We start from the raw sequence: 23,900 nt of genomic DNA on the forward strand, positions 1-23,900 counted from the left end.
TATGTGCATGCGAATCACAAAGAAGGCAATAAAGAGGAGGGGAATTGGTTGCAACGTAGAGCGTGTCTTGTTATGTTTACCAATGCAATAAATTATAAATACAGAGCAAAAGTATAACAAAGTCTGGATGGACTGAGCAGCCTTTTCAACCAATAAACCTGAAAACCTGAATAACCGGGAGGAAGAAAAATACAGGTGTAGAACAAAGGATGAAATAACAAAGTCACTGATGCCAAATGGTTGGTACTTGAAATATGCAGCAGAGTGAGCGCTCTGTTGTTTGTTGTGACAGCGTAATAGTAATCAAAAAGCAACGTTAAAGGAACTCACCCACCCCCTAGTGGTAGGCTGCAGGAAATGTCATTAAACCCTCCCTCTTTAAATAAAAATAGGAAGAAATTTGAAGATTAAATGCCAATTTACTCCTCTTTTATCAGGCAGGGTCGTGATGCTGCATGAGCAGGAACCTCTGGTTTCATGATGTCACCTGTGAAACTGCTGGTGGTCACATCCCTGCACCTGCACGAGAAAAGCTCTTTATTCCCAGTAATGATCGCCTGTAGTCAGGCTGTGCCCTCTATGACTACGAATAGAATAGCCCCCCTGTTCAGAACCACCACCTAACCCCATACCATCTGTCCAAGCGTTTGCGTTTTAATCACATTTGTTGGGGAATGTTCTCGTGAGTTTGAGATCAGACCACAGCTAACAAACACTGGTGCTTTCTACTCCTACCGCGTCTGTAGTTGGTTTTTTACATTTACCGATTTTACATTACTAATTGTAAATGTAAAAAAAAAAAAACCTGTTAGGGAGAGAAAGAAAAACACTAGATTTGAAGTTACAATGGTGCGTTAGAGAAGGGGCTGGGAGAAAAGCAGGGACATATTTAAAGACAAAGCGTTGTTAACAGGAAGCGTTGATTAAACGCGGATCGATCCGTCAGGAGTGATGTGCTTTGCTGCCAGGTGCTAGCAGAACAGTAGGCAGGTGATGCTTCCTGGGGCTCATTAAAAGGAAATGAAGACAAAATCAGCTTTTAAAGCCCAAAGAGCATAAACACAACAGAAGAAAAATCTTTCAAGACAAAAAACCCCCAAAACGTCTGCTCCCCTGGCTGCACTGCACCAGTACTGTCATAAATATCAGCCGCCCGTATTGATCCGGGCAAACTAAAAGTTCATATCCTCGCTGCCTTCCTCCTCGCTGTGGGTCACGCAGACACGGGTCACCGCAACACATCAGATAACACACAAACAGGACAAACATCCAACCACACTGAAGATCTGCCTCGTTAGCTGCGGAGCACCGTGGAGACTGGTAATTAAAAGGACTTGAAGGGGAAGAGATGTAAGTAATTCCTGCCCGTCCTCACAGGGAATATGGGAGCTACTCAATAATGGATTGATTTTCTTGGTATCCTGTTCTTTGCGGCTCAGAGGAGAATGATTATGTGACAGGACTCTGATTAAGTTTGCTGCAGTGTGGCTCTGTGTTGAAAGTCTCTCACCCGCCTGAGCCCCCAGTGGCGGCAGTCGATGGTTCCCTTCGATATTTGGTTGTTGATGTGATTTACAGAGCAGGCGCATGAATGCAGCACTGCTCTGAACTGACTTTATGGTAGGTTACATACCTGTGTAGCATTTCACTGACAGTATATCCAAACACTTCTATGATGGCTCAAGTCTGCTAAAGAAGCTTCAGCATGAAAATGTTGAGCGACTCAGTTGTAGGATTGTCACGTAGAAGCTAACAGTGTGAAGCTCCTCCTCTCATTGTCGCCGGTCTCCATTTGCAGCCTGTTTCCCTCCAGAATGAGAAGGCTGAACCTGGCTAAATCCACTCGCTCCATCTACCTGAGTCTGGCCTGCCTGTCCCTCGCCCTCCACCTCCTCCTGGCCTTTTTCTGCCTCTCCATCCTCCAAACTGCATGCATCCTCCCTCCATCTTCCTCCACCCAGGACACAGATCCTGTGCAGCATGGTTCCCACCCAAGTCCCCTGGATGCAGGGCGTCCCCGAAGGAAGGTCCGGAGCTCACGTCCGGCTGGCGAAGACTCCTTCAGCGGGAGTGAAAAGAAATTAACTGGAGGTGGAAGAGCAGCGCAGGAGGTGAAGGGTCGCGCAAGGCTCGAGGCGCTGTTCAGACACCCGCTGTACAACCTGCCACGCCCCCCACTGCAGGAAGATGATTGGCTCCTTCGGGTGAGGACCAGCGAACAAACAGAGGACGGAGAACATGAAGGATATGAGGAAGAGGAGGCCATCAGTGCTGACAGTGAGTGGTGAGTGGAATGTTTTTGACAATATAAAAGGAGTTTCACACAGCAGTGCACTGTCACCATGTCACCACTAGGGAAATCTTATCAAGGCTATTACATGCTCTAACCATGCTCCACAGGAATGGAGATGTTTCTTCCAGCAGCCCCGGTTTGGGTTTTTCATAGATTGTTCTTGACATGGCAGTGTAAGATATAAAAGTTCTCAAATCCAACCCATCCATCTTCTACCGCTTATCCTGGGGAGGATCCTGAGGCTCTTCCAAGTCAGCTGGGAGACATAGTCCCTCCAGTGTGTTCTGAGTCTTCCATGGGCCCTTGTTCTGTTGGGACGTGCCTGGAAAACCTCACCAGGGAGGCGTCCTTGATGCTCAAGCACCTCAACTGGCTCCTCTCCATGAAGGGGACATCCCCCCTCTCTGAGCCCCTCCTGGACGACAAATATTTATATCTCATGGAAGGAAGTAGCTCTAAGGTTGTGCCCTCAGCAAAGATGGCCTCCTTGAGACATTTTTTTGTCCCTCTCAGAGCTTCCCAGGAGTTCTGCAGTTGATTTTGTCATTCTGAAAAATCCCGGCCAGGAACTGTGAAATCGGCTGCTAAAATGTTGCCTCGTGAGGGTTGATGTTTCGATGAAAAGAGACCGTAAACCTGGATTTGTCTCTTGTCTTTACCCTGCAGGTGGAGCACCAGTGAGGAGGAAGGCTACGACAAGATGGACTGGACGAACGACGTGGACACGCACCCTCCCTGGCTGCGCTTCCACCTGGGGATCACTCGCTGGGAGCTGTACGACAGGAGGGATCCCAACCTGGATCAGCTGACTCACTACCTGGCGACGCAGCGGATCCTCAACGCGGGTGAGCGAGTTCTCACTCTCCCACACAATCCTCAAATCCCTCTTTTGCTTATTTTACGCTCCATCCCGGCGGGTTAACAGTCTCCCACAGGTGAAATGGCACCGCCAGTGATCTGTACTCTGGATCACCGCTACAGCGCCGGTGTTTGTTCAGGTTAGATCATGTAGATCAGACACAAACGCCGATGCCAACCCTCGTCGCTTTAAAACAAACAAGCACATGTGAAAGAGAGCCAGAGGCCAGGCTCACTCCACTGTGCCAGGGTTCATATTTACAACTCCAGGGGTAGATTCATAGAAATGCAGAGCAGATGGTGGATCCTGGTGAATCTGGAGGTAAATAACCAACAGCAACAGTATGCAAAATCTAAATTAAACAGAGGTAGACGGCTCGTGCACGTTCGACACATCCCTACTGTCTCAGACAGCTCGGCTCTGGATTTGTGGTGTGTGGCGCAGATGAAGCTCTAATCCCAGTTAACACACATAAATGTCGCGACACATACGGATGATTTCTCCTTCATCAGACACCTTGAATGCCTTGAAATGAGTGTAAGTGTGTGTGGATACCACATGTTTTCCAGTCCAAAAGACAGGAGGTACCCAGCTGAAACTGCTCATGTCCTTCCCGAACCATGGACAAGCTCTGCTCAAACCCATGAAGTAGGAGCGCTTTACAACAGCAGCGTTTGCTTTTATCCCCAGGCATCCATCTGTGTCTGTGCTCATGCCTGTGTGTTTTTTCCGGAGTAGACAGTCCAGACAGGCAGAGACGGATGTAAACCTCTTCTACTTCTCCGACTTTGAAAGGCACAATGCGGAGATCGCAGCCTTTCACCTGGACAGGTAGAACGGAGGCTGGGGGGGTTAATGGATTTATAGAGCTTGAATTAAATAAAAAAACAGCCTGAGGCCTGATCCTGCACCTTCCCTTCTTTCTGCGTCAGGTTGTTGGGCTTCCACAGGGTCCCTCCGGTGGTGGGTCGACTTATCAATGTCACCACAGAGATCAGGGAGATCACCACAGACCACAAGCTGATGAAGACCTTCTTCACCTCCCCGGGTCAGTGTGTGGCTGCTCCTGCGCTCGCCTGCATGTGCACAGTGACCAAATACACCAACCCTGCCTCACACCTGCTGTTTCGCCTGTAGCGGGGAACGTGTGTTTCTACGGCCAGTGCGAATACTACTGCTCCACGGAGCACCCGGTCTGTGGCCGGCCGCACCTGCTGGAGGTCTCCCTGGCTGCCATGCTACCTGACCTCACCCTGGCTCCGCGCAGGTCCTGGAGGTCACCGTGGAAACGCTCCTACAGCCGAACCAAGCTGGCTCAGTAGGTACATCGATTGTCTTCAGTGATCTGATTAAAAATGCCAACACCAGAACTGAACGTTGTGTCAACCCGCAGGGATTATTTCATTGTCCAAGCTGCCCGCACTATGAATTCATGAACTTAATAATAATGGCAAAAATGCCGTCCTCTGGATGAACCGGCAGGGAATCTGAAGGATAATTTTTTTTTTTTGATTTAAATGTAAACAAGGAAATACTTCTGTTGCTATTGAAGTTTCTACCTTGGTTTAGTAGCAGACATCCGGGATGTGTCCGGTTATGGGCCTTTACTGCCCTCTGCTGGTAAAACCGAACAAGTGGAAGAGAACTAATACAATAGTGGGCCCATTTCAGGCATCCATCCCTCCATCTGAAGCCATGGGGCTGAAGCAATGACTACACACAGAGACAATAAACACACACACACACACACCTGTTGTCTCAGGTGGGAGAAGGTGCCAGCCTATTGTGACACAGTGAAGCAGACACCACCGTACAACCGCGGCACCAGGCTGGTGGATCTCATAGACATGGCCGTGCTGGACTTCCTCATGAGTCAGTAGCGCGCACCAACACGTGTGCTTGCTTGTCGTGATGATGGCAGAATAACAATGGTTTCCTTTTAAAGGCAACATGGACAGACATCACTATGAGACATTTGAAAAATTTGGGAACGACACCTTTCTGGTGCATCTTGATCACGGCCGCGCGTGAGTACCGTGAAGAAGTGTTGATTCTGACAGCTCAGACTCCGTTTTAACAAGGTTTACACTTACGGTGTCCTTCTTTTCAGGTTTGGCCGTCACTCTCAGGATGAGCCGTCCATACTTGCTCCTTTGCAGCAATGCTGCAGGTACATAAAGCAAGAACCGGTGTTTCCCGGTGTTTTAAAGGCAAACCCGTTAAACTTTAAACCACTTCACGCCTTCATGTGCCCTCCATGTGCCGTACAGGATCCGCCGCTCCACCCTCCTCCGCCTGCGTCTCCTGTCCCTCCCTGACTCCAGGCTGAGCGATATGATGCGGGCGTCCCTTGCTCGGGATCCTCTAGCAGCCGTGGCCCCCATCCTCTCTGAGCCACACCTGTCTGCTCTGGACCGGCGCCTGGCAACCGTCCTGCAGGTGGTGCGGACGTGTCAGCATCAGCACCAGGATGTCATTTATGATGACCTGGGAAAGTATGAAGAAGACCAAAATCAACAGCCTGACGGGAAAAACAAATGACAATAAATTATGTTTGTTTTATGCATCAGGACTGTTTGTATTTTCATTCTCAATCAACAGGAAAGGAGGAAGTGAGTAAGATTTTGTGGTGAGAATGCAGGTTCCAAGACTTCAATAGCTGACCTCAAATCTTGGTGATTAACGGCAGCTGCGAGGCAACAAGAGCAATTTTTCCACTTCCTGCCCACAAGTAGTTCAAATCCAGAGGTTACGACTGTGGAAGCTTTAGAAAGAATCACTGAGACTTGAGCATTTAGTTCTCATACTGAAAAAATGATCAATTATAGGTGAAGCTATCTATTAAACATGTAAATACTGAACCTCTCAAAATATTCAACAACAATTTTAGTTCGTCTGTAGTCTCCAAGATAAGTATTTGTGGGGGACATTAAAAAGACATTCACAGACGAATGTCTCCCCCTGTCGGCACTGATGCGAACTACCGCGACAACTATTTCACTTTCGATTTCGGAACGTCACTAAACGACAGGATGGAACATTTTTGGCGCTTCTGTGGATTCGCTAGTAGCTTCCGGTGTGGAAGAGAAATAGAGACGGACTTTGAAGTCATCTGGTGATTTCTGTTGCGCTTCTGTTGTTTGTTTTTCTCCACAATAATTTGAGGATGGACCCGATAGAAGCCTTGGGAAATGCCGATCTGCTGCAGTTTTTCCACAGTCACAAAACTGAGATGGCGTGCATGGAGAAACCGCTTACTTTCCTGACCCAGCTGAGGGACCACGACCTGCTCCCGGAGGACAGTTACCGGGTAAAGAAGGGTCGAGTTTTCTTATTACGTTTAATACGTTGGTTATAACGCATTTATGCTCCAGGGTCAGGAAGGGAACACTCGTTGCTTAATCATTGGCAGCCATGGCTTTCAATAAGAAACACTTAAGCTTGGGATTTATTGATTCTCTGTCCCTGTAGAAGATGAGTCGCATGAAGAGCAAAGATAGATTGAAGAAAGCTGTTTATGAGTTCCTGGACTGGCTGGAGGTGAATCAGCCTCAGCTGATCAGCACATTCTGGAGGGCGGCCTTCGTGGAGCTCCTCATGAACCAATACCACACCCTGAGAAAGCTGCACTACAGCCTCATGGACGGTCAGTGTTTACACTCTGCACATGATGGAACACACATTTTACAGGATGGAATTGTGGGTTCCCGACCCGGAGTTGGACCCAAACTTGTGTTTCATTGTTGAATCGTGACCCTGGCTGGTCTCACGCAAGATGAGTCTGGAGACGGGAGCTGCTAGATTTGATTGATTTGACCAGATTTGACTTTAAATTTTCGATTTATCCCAAAAACCGCTAAAATGATTTCGTTTGCTAGGTCATTAAAGTTTGCATTAGCCTCTGAAGTGACTAAAGCACCGATCAAACATGTTGGGTTTGGTCTAAAGGAGGAAAACTGTCTATTTAGAACAAATCAATGAAGAGAAATATCGTTTTACAGTTACTGACACAAGCTAATTATGAGAATAATTGCATTAAATGTCAATGAAAACAGAATCAGGTGTCCTAATGTCAATAATCAAGCAGTGGCAATAATCAAAACGGCTGTAATCGATCTGACAGGGCCAGGAAGTAACCAGTCATTAACATCTTTTCATATTGAAAACGAAGTGGAATCAGAAGCGAGAGATGGAAGATTGAAGGCGCTTTCAGGAAGTGAGGAAAACAAGGAGACTAACGCCACCCCAGCAAAAAGGAAGAGGAGAAAGCTGAAAGGAAGCAAGTGTGAGGAGGATGAAGACAAACAGACCAAAGCTTCGTGTGGGGAGACACCAGGTCAGAGGAGGAAGTCCAGGAAACTGACTTATTGTGAGTCCACTGTCAACAAACTTACCTTAATATAAAACAGGTGGCTAAAACTTGATCCTTGCTGTTCATTTTGTTGTTCTGTTTAGATTCTCCCCTAAAAAAAGGAGAGAAAACTGAAATCTGGAGGTGGCCCATCTACAAGGTGCAGCTGCCTGTGAGGTGTGGAGAGAAGAAGGGTCTTCTGAACAGAAAACGAATGGCTAAAGGTCACCGGAACTCCTCATTATGGAAATCTCTTATGGAAAACAGTGATAGTGAGAACTAAGCATGTTTCCTCTGGTCTCGGCCATCAGGGCTGAAGTGCATCATGGTCAGCGGACAGTGGTTCTCTCCCACGGAATTTGAGAGGTTTGCCGGAAAGCAGAGATGCAAGAACTGGAAGCTGACGATTCAGTGCATGGGCACCCCGCTGGGAAAACTCATCCAGGTTTACAGCTTTTCCTTTTTGAGTTTGTGGGATGGGAATTTCCACGAGTGTGTGTGCACGTGTGTGTGCCTGCTCATGCTCTCTTTGCCGCCAGAGTAAATCTACTTGTCCTTTCTTGGACTAAATCACAGGAGGGTCACCTGAAGTCCACCAGGTTCCGAGGCCGGACCGTAAAGGTCAGAATGGTGGACGTGTCAACTGGAATTTGGCTTTTTTTGTCCCCTCTGACTCTGTTTTATTTGTCCTCTCCTGTAGGCCAGGAAGTCTCTGTTCAGAATACTCTCAGGTTTGTTGAACTGATGTGAATCCTGTTTAAATATGAGGTGAAATAGCATCGGGTGCCTGCGGATGCAGCACAACTGCGATGACTGAGATCTCTCTGTTTTGTTTTGGGAGTGAAGATGATGAAGATGAAAGCGGAAGTGAAAAGTCCAACGCGGACAAACAGCCGTCAACAAGCGGAGACCCGGAATCCTCGTCCACAGGTGCTTCTGGCTGCCCTGACGGGTTGCACGCTACCTGAGATGTGGTGGTGGTACAATTGACTTCTAGAGTCTTGTTTTATGCCAAAAAACAGCCTTGGGATAATCAAAATAAATATTTCTCTTTTTTTAATAAGTAGTACTTTGAAATTTGCCTTTGATTTGCTTCTTTACTTGCTCCGACCTCCATATCGATCATGAAGCGTTGGAACCGTCACATTGTGCATCTTTATTTTGACTTTATGACTCTACAACCTGATAATGGTTTCCTGTCCCGGTAACTCACCGTGCCTCCCTTACAGAGGGCGAGCTAAATGAACAGGCGGAGCAGGAACCAGAAGGTTCCCCTGATGTTTGCAACACCGTGTTCAAAGTTGCCTGCGGAATTTCCTTTGGGGCCTTGCATAAGAAACGATTTGCCTCAGGTAAAAAAAAGAAAAGTTGTACATTGCTGCACAGGCTGTTGATCCATAAAAGCCGCTCTTGTTTGGCAGTTTTTCCCAATAGCTAATGCTAACACTAGCGGGCTCATTTAGCCACCCATTTGCTTACCACTCAGACCACTCAGGGAGAGATGAGCGGTCTGGTTGACCGTCGGGCCTCCAATATGGCGTCAGCCATAATGTTTTTCTTTCACCACCAGGGACTTGTGGGAAATGTATTCGCACTGCGACAAGCTGGATGACGCCGATAGAGTTTGTGGAGGCGTCACTGGGCCAGACAAACACATCCTGGAGGAGAGACATTCGGTGGGAGGGGAAACCGCTCGCTTACCTCATAAAGGTAACGGTGTATGCTACCACGGCATCCACGTCAATTTAGAATAATGGTTTATGTAATGTGCGTTTTAGGTTTGAAGACTACATTATTGAGGCAGTATTTGAGTTTAGTGTCCGTAGCTAACTTCAGCAAAACAAGTATTTCTACTTTTGTGTCATGTCTTTTGCTTTATTAAAAATGTCCAAATGTAAGTTTGTTCATTTCCTAATCACAGCTGTCACAGCCAATGGTGCTGCTACTATTATCGACCACATTAAGCTGGCATTTATTCTATACACTTTATAGGGACCTCCTATGACCTGGTCTCCACATTTGTGTACACTTTTGTTTGTCTGCCCCAGCATTTACTGCGCTGTGAGAAGAGACATGCAATCTCTAATAGCAGGGATAAATTAACGGGAAATATGCCGTTTTCATGCAACTTAGCATCCCTGATATCTAAATGAAATGTTAGTGATGCACTTTGTCTGAAAAGACCAGGGGCTACGCAAATGTTTTTAAAGCACTGAGTTTTGCATATGTCCCCTTTAAGTGTGCAAGTCACAAAAAAGAGGCGTGAACCTGCAAATCTGTCTCTTTCAGGACAAAACCCTGAGGATCCATTTTCTCAAGTGTAACTGCCCTCTATGCAATCCGAGTGATGATGACCTGGTAAGTGTTTTTGCGCGTTCCTTCCTGCCCCGCCTGGACAGCCAGCATTCAGAACCTGTGCCTGCTCCCTCAGGAGAATGAGAGGAACGACGACGAGTGCTGGGTGTGTAAGAGCGATGAGGACCGCTTGGTGTTGTGCGACAAATGCCCCCGCTCCTTCCACAAGACGTGTCACCTACCGTACGTGGAGGATGCAGATTGCGGGTGAGCTCTGGCCCGGTTCGTCCCGTGGACGGACCGATAAACGACCCACGTTGACTTGTCGCCTCTGAGTAAATGTGCGCGTCTACACGGCGGAGCTTTAACAGATTTGTGTTGTGTTTGTGGGAAGGGACAGAGGTCAGTGGCTGTGCACCTTCTGCGTATATAAAAGCAACGAGGAGTGCTTTTACCAGGAGGAGCAGAGCAGAGAAGAAGCCATGTCGCTCCAACTATCTCAGCACCTGCTGGTGAGGCCGCCGCCACGCTCGCTTTTGTCACAGTCCTCTTGCGGCTTCACTGTCTCCTCTGTCATCCACAGGAATGTCATTATCTCCTCCTGCGTCTGAGCTCCGCCGAAGAACTCCCGGAGGCTCCCCGCTCCAGCGCCTCCGTGAGTGTCCTTGGTTGTGTCCATCGGAGCATTAGCCCCACCTTCAGGCCTGTTTGAGTATTTCCTCGCTTTTCTCGCCCGCAGCCAGACGAGTCCGCCGTCTTCACGGAGCTAAGAAGGATGCTGGGCATCATCGCAGAGAAGCTCCAGTTTCGGTTTTACGAGACCGTCGGCCAGTTCGTGTCTGAGGTCGAGCTCATTTTCACCAACAGCGCCTCGCCACACCAGGTAGGAAAGCTGTTACCGTTCAGGGCTGTTCGGGTCTCAGAGCTGTGCTCTTGTGTTACAGGCTGACGAACTCATCGCCACGGGCAACAGACTCAAGAAAGTGTTCGATGAAGATTTTAAGAACGTGTTCCACATCGTCGGATGAACTATAACCTCAGTTTTCCAACACATTTTTCCCAGTGTGTGTGTAAAAAGTGACAAACCGTTCCACTTTAACGGAATCACGCACAAGCGTGCAGAGATGAGGTGTTAAAAAGGTGTCATGGGATTGGTCGGGAGGAGAGGTACGAAGTGGCTAGACAGCATTTTACAGTTCTCACTGGGTATTTAGCACCAAATTTAGTCACCAAATTTAGTTTTGATGTCAGGGATAATTTCATGTAATATCTTGATCCTGAACCGGCTTTTCAGTGTTGTTGTCATGTCCGTGACCATCCTTGTTTGGTTTTTAATGAATTTGTACGCATTCTGAACCAATGTAAAAGATGGAATCTGCAGTTTAATATATATATGTATATATTATCTGACTCTTTTTCATTCCTTTGATTAACTTCTTTAATCTGATTTTTACATTTAAATGTAATTTCACCAATCAGGCCATCTCCAATAGTTCTCACAAGCCCAGGCTCATAGATGTACCCTCCTGCTGATGGTAAAGACAAGAAGAGAGGAACAGACATGTGCATCACACATGCAAACCCATTTCTGATGTTTTGTTACTCTGCAGAATTAGATCTAAAACTGTTTAGTGGGGTCAGAGGTGACAGCAACTAAAGAAACAGCAAACCATACATATATAACCACATATACCACTTTAGAAACGTCAATTTCACGGTGTTTTTAGCTGTCTAACTGGTTAAAATAGCGAAGCAACAAATGAAAGATTTTATAACACGGTTCGGCTGACGTCACAGTCGCCAGCAGCAGATCTGTGCTGAGAGCTGCGCAGCCGCTCTGCGCATCCGCGGTCTGAGGTGGACAGCGCAGCCATTTCTCTGTCCTTTTGCAGCAGCGCCACAATAAAAGCAGACGGTGGGGGCGGCGGCGGGGTCGTGAAAAGTGCGGGTGGGGGCGCCATGTTTTTACTGGCGTCCGCGCTGGCTGGAAACCCAGGTTGAAGTGCTCTGCGATCTCCAAACTTTGCCCGCAGTTGTCGACGTCTGCGCTGCGCACACGGCGCACGCTCGCTCTCGTCGACTGTGCGTGCGTGCGTGTGTGACGAGCCATGGAGGAAAACCTGCAAGTCGCAATTAAGCATGTGAAGAGCGAAGCTGCGGATGAGAGCTCATCTGCGCTGGTTCTGGGCAGTCAGGACTCGCCTGCGCCCTGTGGAGATACCGCATGCAGAGGAGGAGGAGGAGGAGGAGGGGATCAGACTGCAGAGGAGCTGCAAACAGTCACAACAAGCACTCCTGTGCTGCTGTGTGAGTGTTTTGGGTTTGCTTTTCTTAATCTCTGGAGATAAGAGTCATCTGTGGTTTTATTGTGAATTAGTGCTTCCTGAATCAAAATGAACTGAGCTCAGAATGATACAAACGTGTTTTCCTGTTAGACCCCGTGAGCACCGAACGCTACTTTACAACATCTGGAGACGAGAAGACTTACCTGAAGATAGCTCCAGGTGAGTCCTTCATCAGAAGAGGATTCGGTTGAGTGTTCTCCTCGTCCGGGGCAAAATGCAAAAGCACATGTGGGCGCAATGCAAGCGTTTATATCCCAGAATGCAGTTGTCACTTTTCACCCAATTTCATTGTATTGCAAATTAAATGAATCATTAAAAATTGTCCATTATCTTCTCACAAGATTCCAAAGCACAAGAAAACAAATTTTGCTGTTTCTGGAGAAGTCCAAAGAGTCCGTCTGTTATTTAGTATTTGCCGATATCAAAGGCAGTAATCCTGGATGTTGGACATAATACGGTGGCTATCAAGAAACATAGAAGATTTTTCTACAACTGCATCCTCAAGATTTGAAATACTTAGCATAAAATAGCAAGATAACCACTATCAGGGGACATAAGACCCTATAAACAGCCAACCAGTGACCACATAGATCACCCATTATGACTTATGATAGTTGTATCATCTTGGTAACATCAGCAGACAGGTGACAGGCGTTGAAATATCTGCAGGTGTCTTAACAGGAACCTTCTTATTTGATGTCAAACTTTGATGTCAAAGATTAAGTTCCACCTGGTACAGAGAAGTTCTGTTTGCAACAGCGGGGGACTACTGTGAAAGCCTCATTAATTTAAACGTTTCATGGCTCTGACTTCTGTTTCAGCTTCAGCGGTGACCTCAGCTCACGCAGAGATGGTGCTTCCCTCTGGCCCAGACTTCTCCTCCAAGGTTGTTCTGTGTCTCATCGAGGCTGTCGGGCGCCGCTGGGGTCTGTACAAGACACGGGAGCGCTCGCAGCTCTTCCAGAGCGTCCAGGAAGAGCTGGCCTCCAAAGGGTACATGCTTCCTGTGGAGAAGATCCGTCGCAAGTGGAACAACCTCATTGTCACGTACAAGAGAGTTAAAGATCGCAGCCGTGAGACAGGCCATACCAAAACGTCCTGGGAGTTCTTTGATGTAAGGTGACATGTTTTCACCGTTAAGTGAAATGGTTTTACGTGTTCTTAGTGGCCACTTCCTCCTGTTAAAACCTGTTAACACCTGCTCATCCCGTCTCGTCTTCTCCCGCTCTGTCCGGAACCTGGTCGTGGTGGCAACAGCCTAAGCAGAGCCCCTTCCCCCGCAGATGCTTCCTCCAGTTCATTGGGGAGCATTCTGAGGTGCTTCCAGACCAGCCGAGAGACATAGTCACATAGTCTCTTCCGAGGAAACTCATTTTGGCCGCTCGTATCCATGATCTTGTTTTTTCAGTCGTTACCCAAAGTTCTTGACTAGGTGAGAGTAGGACTGTAGACTGACCGGTAAATCGAGAGCTTCGCCATGTTTGGAACACCGGCTGTATAACTGCAGAAGCTGCGCTGATCCGCCTGTCAATCTCACGCTTCCTCCTTCCCTCACTTGTGAACAAGACCTTGAGATACCTAAACTCCACCTGAGACAGAACTTCTCCACCAACCTGGAGTGGGCAATATCAAGCTCTTTTAATTGATAGGGGATGAGTATAATCAGCATTTGGACCCAAATGTACTTGCATTTGACCCACATTTATATGGGCTTTGGTTCTAATCAGCAGTGGTGAGAACTGTACATCTGGAATCCTGGTGTAGAGTCCAGTGACGACCGGTGGTATTACTGCCTTTAGGCCAACGTAATCTGCCATCTCAACAAAAAAACTCTGTCTCATTTCTGTTAGAGTAGCACTCAGCCATCGTTGAGTCTGCTTGAGTTTGGCTGCTTTGAAAGAGAATCAGGAAAATCATATATAGAAAGGTAACACTAGCACGAACAACTCAGTTGCCTATTAGCAGTTTTGCCCATGTGTAAAAAAGAAAGCCGTGTGCACACACTACTTTTACAGTGAAAGGGCGTTAGCTTCATCCTTCTAAACAATCTGACAGTCCTGACTTTGGAGACTCTTCTTTTTTGTGTCTTTTATGTTCCTGAATCTTACCTGTAGCTTATAACACTGTTACATCCATTAAGGCACCTGTCTCTGTAGAACCCTGTAAGCTCTGAAACCTGTTCTCTTCTCGTGTTTTTGCAGTTGATGGACGCCACTCTCAGTGACACGGTCGGCTCCCAGAACCTCAATGTCAAAAAAAACAAAAGTGGAACTTCTGTTTCTTCTCTGTCTGGTCCTTTGGTCAAGAAACCACCGACTCCGCAGTCCCCCTCCTTCGTCCGTCATAATGGGGACTTCACGTCAGTGGGGGTCTTGCAGACAGGCGGTCAGGGGACCTGCGGCGGTCTTGCAGTCAGCACCACTGCTGCTGTTGCCTCTGTGAACTCCACAAAGCCTTCAGAAATAAAGCCCCTGGTGGTCCTCAGCGGTGACGTCACAACCACGATTCATCCTGCCACCATTGTGCAATCGCCGTCCTTAATCTCCGAGCCCTCTTTTACAGACTCGGTTTCCACTTTGCTCAGTTTGTCCAGCAACCCTGACCTCAACACGTCACGCTACGTTGGGCGCAAAATCCCATCCTTCTCCTCCGGAGTCATCCCTTTTCACCTCAGCAACACGCTGAATTCTTCGAGCATCTCGTCATCTTTTCCAACAACTTGCTCGAGTCTCTCTACTACCTTCTCCACCTCACCGTCAACCACCGTTGCCTCTGGAGAGATCCAGAAACAAAACGAATGGCAATCCAACGCCATGTTGTTACAGGAGATTATCCAGCGACATGAGGAGGAGGCCTACATTGATCGGGTGGCTCGCCGTCGGACAGAAGCCAGAGAGAAGAGGCGCGAAAGGAGGGAAGTGCGAATGGCAGAGTCCCTCGGCAGGATAGCCACGGCCCTGGAGCTGCTCTCGTCCAAACAGGACACAATCATCGCCCTGCTGCAGAGACTGGCCGATCGCAAGTGATAGGCAGACGTAGATGTCAAAGGGGGGACAATTCTCTGTTCAACGTGAAATCATTCTTCAAGATGAACATATATACAATTCAATTCTAGATCTGGCATTTGGTTTACTGCTACTTTTCATAGAGTTGCAATAAAATGGTCCTGACACCTTTACTTTATGCTTTTAAATGACTAAGACAAATGTTCAGTGAGCAAGAGCTCAATCATCAACACGCTCCCTTTACAGGATTGACAACAAAAGACCATTAAATGTGATTTATTTGAAAGGGTTGGTCTGTGCATTTTGATAAAGCCATTTTTTCTATAATCTTCATTCGAACCTCAATCGCTCAATCTTTATTTATACAGCGTCTCATACAATCAAAATTGTTTCTAGGCGCTTTCCAGAATCCCAGGGCCTGACCCCCAACAAGCAACAGTGGCAAGGAAAAACTCCCCTTTAACAGGAGGAAACCTTGAGCAGGACCAGGCTCATGTAGGGGAACCTTCCTGCTGATGGGGGACTGGGTAGAGAGAGAGGAGAAGAGGGGACGACAGGTAGAGGATAGAATAGGTAGAGATCATAGAGATACATTGTATTAATTAAAACAAGCTGCCGGTAGAGTTTAGTTTTCATCGAATGCTCAATGCTTATTTTGAAAATGTCTTTCAATGTTCCATTTTCTGTTGTTCGATAGTCTCTTGCCACATATCAAGCACACAGGTGAACCAGCGTGTTGGAGGTGAAGGCAAATGAGGATGTTTATCCTGAATTAAGATCTCTAGTTCCTCCCGAGACTTTTCTGTTTTGTGGGGGGAGGGTGGGGGTCATGGTTATTTCAGGGTTCGCACCCTCCGCCAGCCACCAGCAGGTAAAGGCGAGGACTACTAACTTTGATATAACGTGTAAATTAAATTAGATAAAATTAGGTGGTATCAACTCAAACTCTGAGATAACTGTGCAACAAAATAAACAAATAATAATATATAAATAAAATTTAAAAAAAAAACTTTATTTCCAAGTTTTTTGGCATGGCCAGGAGGAGCCACGACAAGGAAGTTGAAGAGCCGTGTGCGGCTCCGGAGCTGCGGGTTTCCGACCAACCCTACGTCTATCAGAGATCACACTTTGGGCATCCGCGACGCTCCGCCATTATGCGTTCCAAACGTGCGGATACTGCAAAAAAAGACCCAATCCGCAAAGGGGGCAACATGGTATCACCGATGTGGCTGTCTTTCACTGTTTCTCAGCAGGATCATAGGATCGCTTCGTGCAACACTTGTGGTGCGACGTTTCCGAGATGGGGCAAAAAGCGAAAAAGTTTTTACACGATGAAGATGTTAAATCACCTGAGAGGTTTCCATGGCGTCAAGATCCGGAGGGAACGTCAAAAAGAGGTACGCACTTCATTACTTTGTTGGCATAAAGAAAGTTTCAAGCAAATGAACTTTGCATTACACAATTCAAAGTTATTTGGGGTCAGAACAATCCCCCCCCCCCCCCCCCCCCCCCCCCCCCACACACACACAGACACACAGACACACAGATCCACAAATCGAAACAAAGCATTTGTAAACACGGGAAACAGGAAGAGACACCGCAGGGTTTAATTAACATCTAAGAAAAGTAAAATAAATGCTGAATAAATCTGTTTTACAGCAGGATTATTATGCTCAGTGTTGGAGAGATTTAGTTGTTCAGTCTGGGTCAGACAACCAGAGCAGGGCCTGACTGGCGAGAACTGGGTTCCGATCTCCCATCAGCTCTGTCCTGAGGACCCCTGGGGACAGTGGAGTGACAGCAGGGCCTGCTGCTGGACTTGCTGCTCATGGTTTCATTGAGCTGTTTGTGCTTTTGTCTGTTTGGGATCATTCTAAACAAGCTGCTGGGGAAGGCCAAAGTGAGGAGCGCAAATGCAGATGAGGAGATGGCAGAGGAGAATGAAGGAAAGCAGCTGACTCCATCCATGTCCCTCAACAAAGAAGAAAAGGGTAAACAGGGCCACATTACCTCAGGATCATAAATCCACCACATTTGATATGTACCACATGTGTGTGTGTGTGCACACACATTCACACAAGGGCTCAGTTTTAAGTCATTACATCACAAGGTTATGTTACCTTACTTCTGTTGCACCACGAAACCCAAAGACATTTCTGCCAGTGGAGGATCCACATTTAACAGACTGGATCACAGGCCAGTTCACAGTGGGTGGAAAGTAGAAAGTTCATTTGAAGTGAAAGTGGGTTATTCTATCTTGAAATAACGCTACTTTAACCTAATGTGGTACTTCGTTAAATGTCTTTGCACTGTTACAACGTCTCTGTCTTCCTCTTCAACCCCGCAGAGCACTGGACTGTGACCTGTGGGGACAAAACGGGGGTTCTGCATTTATCAAAGTTAAGGAGAGGTAAGTCACACCCAGAGAATCGCACTTTTCCTTTTGAATGAACGTGTTACGCCAGAGCTCTGCTGTGCAGCCATGGAGTGCATCAGGTGCGAGGACCAGTGGTTCGCCCCCATGGCCTTCGAGGAGTTTGGCGGCAAGCGGTCTTACAAGAAGTGGAAAAGAAGCATTTTTTATGAAAACAAGCCTCTGGAGTATTGGTTTAAGGTGAGAGAGAGTGAGGAGATGTTCCACGTAGTGAGCTTGTGTTGCAGAAGCACTAATGCATGTCCTTGTTGTCCCAGCAAGGTGTTCTGGTCACCAAGGGCTTCAAGGTGACCAAAAGCTCGCTGGGCTGTCTCAAGGTATGTGAACAGTTAGGAGGGTGATTTTGATTTTAAAGTGGTGCGCGTGCGTTAATGTCCCTCTCCTCTCCAGGAGACAACAAACCTGCCATCAGATTCCAGCTCAGAGGATTTCGCCGAGGATAACTCCACAGCACCAATCGATATTCTGGACACAGAAGCGGCTGAAGCGCCCGACTGTCGCTCCCATTCCGATAGCGTCACCACAGACGCCCACAGCACACAAGGTCGAGCTGGTCATTATCTCAATATCTTTCCACTAAAAAATGTCTCAATCTTTTTATGAATTTGTATGCAAACTTTCAGAAGAGTCTTTCAAAAATTTGTAATGTATCGGTACAAACATGCCAGATGCGTCTTTGCTTGTTGTTTTTTTCTACTTGGTCAAATGTGGTTTCTTTGGTGTTTTAACATCAGTTTCATTTGGGAGCAGGTAGCTGGTGTGAGCCTTTGGACGCCGACGTGCTCATCGAAGGGGACCCCCAGCCGATCGAGGGACCCTCAAACCCGACGGCTGAGGACCTGAACTACTCTGCTCATGATGTTGCTGGAGAAGTGGAGCTGACCCACAATCCTGAAGAAGAAGATGGGGAACTGGGAGAAATCCAAGGTGCCACAGGTAGTGATCCATCGGCACCTTCCACCACAGCTCCAGAAGATCCAGGTAAACAATGTGTTGTAAAAGCAACATTGTTTTATAAATATAAAGGTGGTGCGTGTGTTGTGATTAAAAAAAATTCTTTCCTCTATCTCTGCAGATGGAATCACCACCACAAACTCGCAGGCGACCCAAGTGGAGAATGAAAACGAAGAAAGGCTAACATCACCAGAGAAAACGTAAAATCTCATCAGATCATTGGGTAAACAAGAACATTAGCTTAGCGTCACGGGCTAAAAGATGTGTTCTCTGCACAGGACTGCTTGCAACTTCCCTGAATCCCTGCAAACTGCATCCCCATCGCTCCCCACCGGCTCCGATCTGGACGCCATGGAACTTGTTCAGCTGAGGAAAGAGAGGTTAAAGTTGCAGATAAAGGTGCTGAGACTGCAGGAGCAGTACTACACTCGCAGACTCGGACCTCCCATGTGAAACGGCTTCACCATAATGCCGTGTTTTTTTTCTTTGAGAGAAGCCACCAGTTGGCAATTCAGTGTGGACCTTTCATGTTTATAACATCTTTATGAGATTTTATTTGTCTTAAAGAATCAATCTGCCTCAAAGATGCATTTTCACCCAAAGCAGTTGAACTGCAGAGGAAAAAGATCAAATCAAACTGTACGCAACAAAGTTTTATTATATTATTTACAATTCAGCCAGCACAAATAACCACTATTCTGTCATTGTCTCTTCCTCTTCATAATACTCATCATCTTCATCAAAGTATTTATCTTCTGCATCTCTGCTCACAATGTCCAAGTTGTCGTAGTCGGGGTTCTCATCCACCTCACTGCAGACACACACACAGACAGTCAGTGCCGTATGGTTTGACCATTTAGTCTTTACTGTTGCATTTTTAAGTAAAATTTCAAATGCATGCTTTTCCAAATAAAAGTTTTAAAATATGATTCTGTAGTTTTAGTATTTATCTTGAACAAAACAGTTCTGTCAATGTGTTTAGCACCCAGGAGATGATGATGATGATACAGTCAAGCATACAGAAAAGGCCTCCGTCTATGAGGCATGCAGCTCTGTGTTGCATCATGACTCGGCTAAATCAACCATCTCACCGTTATCCAAAGCTTGATCTCAACCAGCGTCTGGACTTGGTTAAGGTTCTTGAAGACACAGTCCTTTTGATCCTTTGTGAAAGATCTTGTGACTCATCACCGTGCAGACCAAAGAGCAGCTCTCGCATGCAGAACTAAGTCACTGACCCTGCTGACGACTCACAGCCGACCATTAGAGTGCTAATGGTCCACAAGGACTATATGTGCAGGCTGTGGCTCCAGCCATTTCAAAACTAAAGAAGCCTTTTGAAGAAGAGTTGACGTGTCTTCCAGATGCTTAACAAAGTCCAGTATTTAAATGAGATCAAGTTTTGTTTAACCTGGATGAGTGAGAACCTACACGGACATCTCAACGCTGCTGTTGGGACAAACCTGTAATTAAAATCCCTGTCCTTGCCGTCGAGGAAGTGCTGGTACATCTGACTGAGGAATTCCTCCCTGAGCAGAGCCTTCTCCCCCACCGTGGGCTCCTCTTCCTTCCTCTGCACAGAATCACCTGCAGCAGAACACACAGCCGACGTTAGACGTAGAAGGACGGCAGCAGGGGGGCGTCCCAGAACCTTGTCCCACCATCTTCATCTTCTTCATCCTCTTCCTCCTCCTGTGCCCCGTCCTCTCGCTCCTGCTCTTCCTGAAGACGATTCTGGATGAGATGCTCCTGGTAGGAGCTGAGGAGGAGGTGCGCGAGCCCTGCCGTGGTGCTCCCCGTTGTCTCCTCAGCATTATCTTGCATGGCTTCCTGGGAGCGCTCCACTATCTTTAAAAAAAAAAGCACAAAAATACCTTCATTTGTAAAAAAATAAAAATAAATAAACCAATGTAATGTGAGGACATGTCACCTCTTCATCAGTCAGGTACTGGCCGATGTATTGCTCATAGAGTAGAGGCTGCCTCGATCGCATCTGTTCCTCACTGAAATACTTGCCCTCTTGGAGAGGAGGCACAGTTAACACCAAAACAACATGTCTGTAGAGGTTTAACATGCTGCTATAGTTGGACCGACCTCTCTGCAGGGCTCTGAGGGCGGCGTAACGGTGGTTTCGAACCCTGGTCCTGTCGGTGTAATCTCCAGCTCGTCTCTGTATCACTTGACTGTAGTGTTGCGCCCGCGGATCTGAGCACACGTGGGCGAACGCTGACAAATCTGCTGGCTTCAGGGAGGCCTGGGAAAAAGGAAAACATTGATAATGAGTAGAGCTGACTTGTGGTTGTCGCGAGGTGAAATATGCAACGCTTCACATATACTTAGATGCTAATCACACTTTTGAGAACATTAATAGCATGGTTACTTATATCTGTCTAAATAAACAACTATAATTGTACTTTTAGAAGCTATTACGACATGCAAAATGAACGGTGTGCACGTACATGGTACCTCTCCAGGAACACCAGCGGTCTGCTCCTGTACTGACTCAGCAGCTCCTCTTTGCGCTCCTCCAGGGTCAGTTCAGGCTCTCCGATCTGTTGGCTCTTCACGGGGCTCCCACTCTGAGCAATGGCCTCCACCATGTTATTAACACAGGTAGTCTCAGCCCGGCTCACACGCTGCAGAAAACCAGAGTATTGGGAGAGCAAAGTTAAAAGAAACACATCCGTACATGCTGTTTCAACGAAACTGTTGAACTCACCGGTGTGTCCTGTCGCTGCTGCCGAGGATCTGTCGGCTGGTTGATGGTAAACTTTGGGTACGGTATCTCCACTTTAACCGGTAATTCGAATTTACCTCCATCGTGTTCTTCTTCGGTCAAAATTGGTTGGGTTTTAACAGGTTCCACAATTTCACCCCACATTATTGTTACGTAATGTTTAATCCCGCGGTTAGATTACTTTGGCTGGAATGTCAATATTAAAACGTTTAATAGGTACTAAAATGTCAGACTGTCTTCCGCATTGATTTGTTATGTTTCTACCGCCATGTTTGTCCGTCCTCAATATTGCTCCCCTTTTCTTGCTAATGAGGAAAAGGTTCCGCCAACAGTGCACTTTGGCTTTGCTTCCCTCTAGCGGTGTTTTGTCATATCACAAAATAGTAAACAGCGCGTTGTATATAGTGGAGTTTTCTGTGTTTGTTTCTGAATTTTAAAATAAAAAATTAAGCATGATTTTGGACAGTGCTAGAAAATAATATCGTTTTTCCACATTGGGAAACCGTTTAAAATCTCCACTCAAGTAAGAGATTAAATATACATACTTTGACGAATTCAGGTTCTTGGTTGGGGGATGCAGACATTGCCAGTTTAATCAGCAGTTCAACTAGAGAAAGCGCCACTATATTTCAAGCACTAACGCTAGATACGTGAACGAAGGGACGTCTTCAATCACACACACAACCTGGCTTATGGTGTGCAGGTGCAAACAGTAATTAAAACAGTAATTAAATACAACAAGAACTAGAACTCAATAAATATCAATAACATTGAAAGTTGCAAAAGATAACATTTACAACAAACAAAAACAGGGTTAACACAAACCTGAACCCCACAGACACACCGCCACAAAGCATGCTGGGAAACTCTCACACTGACCCTCCCCAACACGCTACAATAGGTTTTTTTTGTCAGTGCACCAAATACTGGATTATGTGGTTGTTTTTTGTCACAGTTAAATAAAGTTGGAAATACTGTGTGATACTGTGTCAAGGTACATCAGGGTACATACTGTGAAATAAGGTTGAAAAGTTCATTAAGTCCATGTACATCACTGTCGGTGCATTCGGTCAAAACTTCGGCTAAACACATGCAAGTGAGAAACTTCAATATTTTAATCAACCTGCCTGTTAATGTTGCATTTGAACAAGAATTTATGCTACTGTACAACTGTACTGTACAAGGCGATGTTAATTTAGGGTAGGGTCTGCCCAGCAGTGATGGGTTACAGACATACTAAAACATGAACTTTCTCACATCAATTTAAAATTGTGAGCACATGTACAGTTGAGTACTTTAAATCAAGTTATTTCAGTTCTGAGATTTAAAGGAGATAGGTCATCAGACTTTGTAAGATGGAATCTGCTGTGACAGTTAGAACACATTAAATGCATTTTTGTTTCTCCTTTCTCATTTTGGACTGATAATGTTTGCAAATAGCTGCCACAGCAAAGTGAAGGGGGTTATTTTAAAAGTGAGCCCCATTGATATGACTTCGCTCTCACCTGGTGGCCACTACTGGTATTACAACCAGGGAACTGATCACATCTGTTATTGATCATAAATAAAGCTTCTCAGCAAAGCAAATATAAATGTGACAACAAACAGTTGCATGCAAGATACAGTAGCTACACTAGAGGAGGCTGAGTGCAAAGGTCATGTAACTGAAGATTTTTTTCTTAAGTCACAGTTTGCAAATTAAAATAGGCTGACAGAGCTTTAGCTTTTCCATTTTAGACATCCAGGGAACAATTTAATAAATGGTGATGTGTGTTCCATAGTGTTTTGTATAGTACTTTTTTGATTAATGTTTTTTCCAAATGGCATTCCAATTATCACATTAACGAGAACGTGCTGGAATCATCAATCCGTCCTCAGCTCCCTCCCTGGGCCCAACAGAAGCTTCACTGGACACGTGCTGACACGTTTTTACATCTGCTGAAGCCAAGAATGACACTCAACCTCTCCGTGACATGACTGCAAATCCTTTAATAGGTCCACAGACCCCCTCCCCATGATGACAGGGAGGTCCCCACAGACAGAGAGAGAGAGACAGACAGACAGACAGACAGATAGATAGATAGATAGATAGATAGATAGATAGATAGATAGATAGATAGATAGATAGATAGATAGATAGATAGATAGATAGATAGATAGATAGATAGATAGATAGATAGATAGATAGATAGATAGATAGATAGATAGATAGATAGATAGATAGATAGATAGATCCACCTAACAATGGCAGGAACTTCTGTAAACTTTCTTCCTGAAGAACCACTTTCATTCTTCTCCCACCTTGAAGAACATTAGCATCAGCTCCCCCGGATGCAGCCAAAGAAGATTTAATGGTTTGTTACATTTTATCTCGCAGGCCAGTCTGAACCAAGTCAGCCTCAAAGATCCACAAAGAGATAGATGGCTGCTCGTTCGCATCTATATAATCACAGCGTGCTACCCAAAGTCGAACACAATGACACACACTGATAAACTGTTGCTGAGAGGTGAAAACGAGAAATGCACACCTCCAGATAAGCACGCACACACACATGCCAGGCAGAGCAGGATAATCCCTCTGCTGCTTTGGTTTGGCCCTTATCTGAAGTAATAGTGGATCAGAGTCC

General features: G+C 46.3%; 5 protein-coding genes across 9 annotated transcripts; 4 read left to right on the top strand and 1 right to left on the bottom strand.

Annotated features, from left to right (window-relative positions):
- Positions 1–1,226: 1,226 nt before the first annotated feature.
- On the top strand, positions 1,227–5,718 carry fam20c3 (extracellular serine/threonine protein kinase Fam20C-like). Of its 3 annotated transcripts, none has more exons than XM_011603703.2 (11): positions 1,227–1,350; positions 1,799–2,284; positions 2,960–3,138; positions 3,722–3,800; positions 3,891–3,983; positions 4,085–4,200; positions 4,290–4,470; positions 4,915–5,024; positions 5,098–5,179; positions 5,263–5,322; positions 5,423–5,718. In XM_011603703.2, exons 2-11 carry the CDS (start codon positions 1,815–1,817, stop codon positions 5,691–5,693), a joined length of 1,641 nt encoding a protein of 546 aa, XP_011602005.2. In that variant the 5' UTR covers positions 1,227–1,350; positions 1,799–1,814; the 3' UTR covers positions 5,694–5,718.
- A 452-nt stretch (positions 5,719–6,170) lies between these two features.
- LOC105416416 (nuclear body protein SP140-like protein) lies at positions 6,171–11,201 on the top strand. Of its 3 annotated transcripts, none has more exons than XM_011603710.2 (16): positions 6,171–6,462; positions 6,624–6,798; positions 7,276–7,521; positions 7,608–7,727; positions 7,815–7,948; positions 8,080–8,124; positions 8,204–8,234; positions 8,350–8,433; positions 8,733–8,855; positions 9,074–9,213; positions 9,793–9,861; positions 9,935–10,065; positions 10,193–10,310; positions 10,382–10,453; positions 10,538–10,681; positions 10,743–11,201. In XM_011603710.2, the coding sequence occupies exons 1-16, from the start codon at positions 6,319–6,321 to the stop codon at positions 10,824–10,826; spliced, it is 1,860 nt and encodes a 619-aa protein (XP_011602012.2). In that variant the 5' UTR covers positions 6,171–6,318; the 3' UTR covers positions 10,827–11,201. The 3 variants fall into 3 exon arrangements, with proteins under 3 accessions (XP_011602012.2, XP_011602013.2, XP_011602015.2); XM_011603711.2 differs by having other exon boundaries at positions 10,199–10,310; XM_011603713.2 differs by having other exon boundaries at positions 7,324–7,521.
- Positions 11,202–11,622: 421 nt separating this feature from the next.
- Positions 11,623–15,434, top strand: LOC105416415 (uncharacterized). The gene is made up of 4 exons (XM_011603708.2): positions 11,623–12,105; positions 12,234–12,302; positions 12,965–13,257; positions 14,345–15,434. The coding sequence occupies exons 1-4, from the start codon at positions 11,907–11,909 to the stop codon at positions 15,167–15,169; spliced, it is 1,386 nt and encodes a 461-aa protein (XP_011602010.1). The 5' UTR covers positions 11,623–11,906; the 3' UTR covers positions 15,170–15,434.
- A 771-nt stretch (positions 15,435–16,205) lies between these two features.
- On the top strand, positions 16,206–19,465 carry LOC105416414 (uncharacterized). Its single transcript, XM_011603707.2, has 9 exons — positions 16,206–16,545; positions 17,031–17,139; positions 17,496–17,558; positions 17,629–17,762; positions 17,840–17,899; positions 17,973–18,126; positions 18,333–18,563; positions 18,658–18,736; positions 18,815–19,465. Exons 1-9 carry the CDS (start codon positions 16,303–16,305, stop codon positions 18,987–18,989), a joined length of 1,248 nt encoding a protein of 415 aa, XP_011602009.1. The 5' UTR covers positions 16,206–16,302; the 3' UTR covers positions 18,990–19,465.
- ccdc97 (coiled-coil domain containing 97) lies at positions 19,176–21,861 on the bottom strand. Its single transcript, XM_011603706.2, has 7 exons — positions 21,256–21,861; positions 20,996–21,172; positions 20,631–20,790; positions 20,467–20,555; positions 20,198–20,384; positions 20,000–20,123; positions 19,176–19,347 (listed from the first exon to the last, which is right to left on the bottom strand). Exons 1-7 carry the CDS (start codon positions 21,415–21,417, stop codon positions 19,230–19,232), a joined length of 1,017 nt encoding a protein of 338 aa, XP_011602008.2. The 5' UTR covers positions 21,418–21,861; the 3' UTR covers positions 19,176–19,229.
- Between the last annotated feature and the right edge of the window lie 2,039 nt (positions 21,862–23,900).

The sequence above is a fragment of the Takifugu rubripes genome, chromosome 5, assembly GCF_901000725.2.
Source record: "Takifugu rubripes chromosome 5, fTakRub1.2, whole genome shotgun sequence".
Taxonomy (NCBI): domain Eukaryota; kingdom Metazoa; phylum Chordata; class Actinopteri; order Tetraodontiformes; family Tetraodontidae; genus Takifugu; species Takifugu rubripes.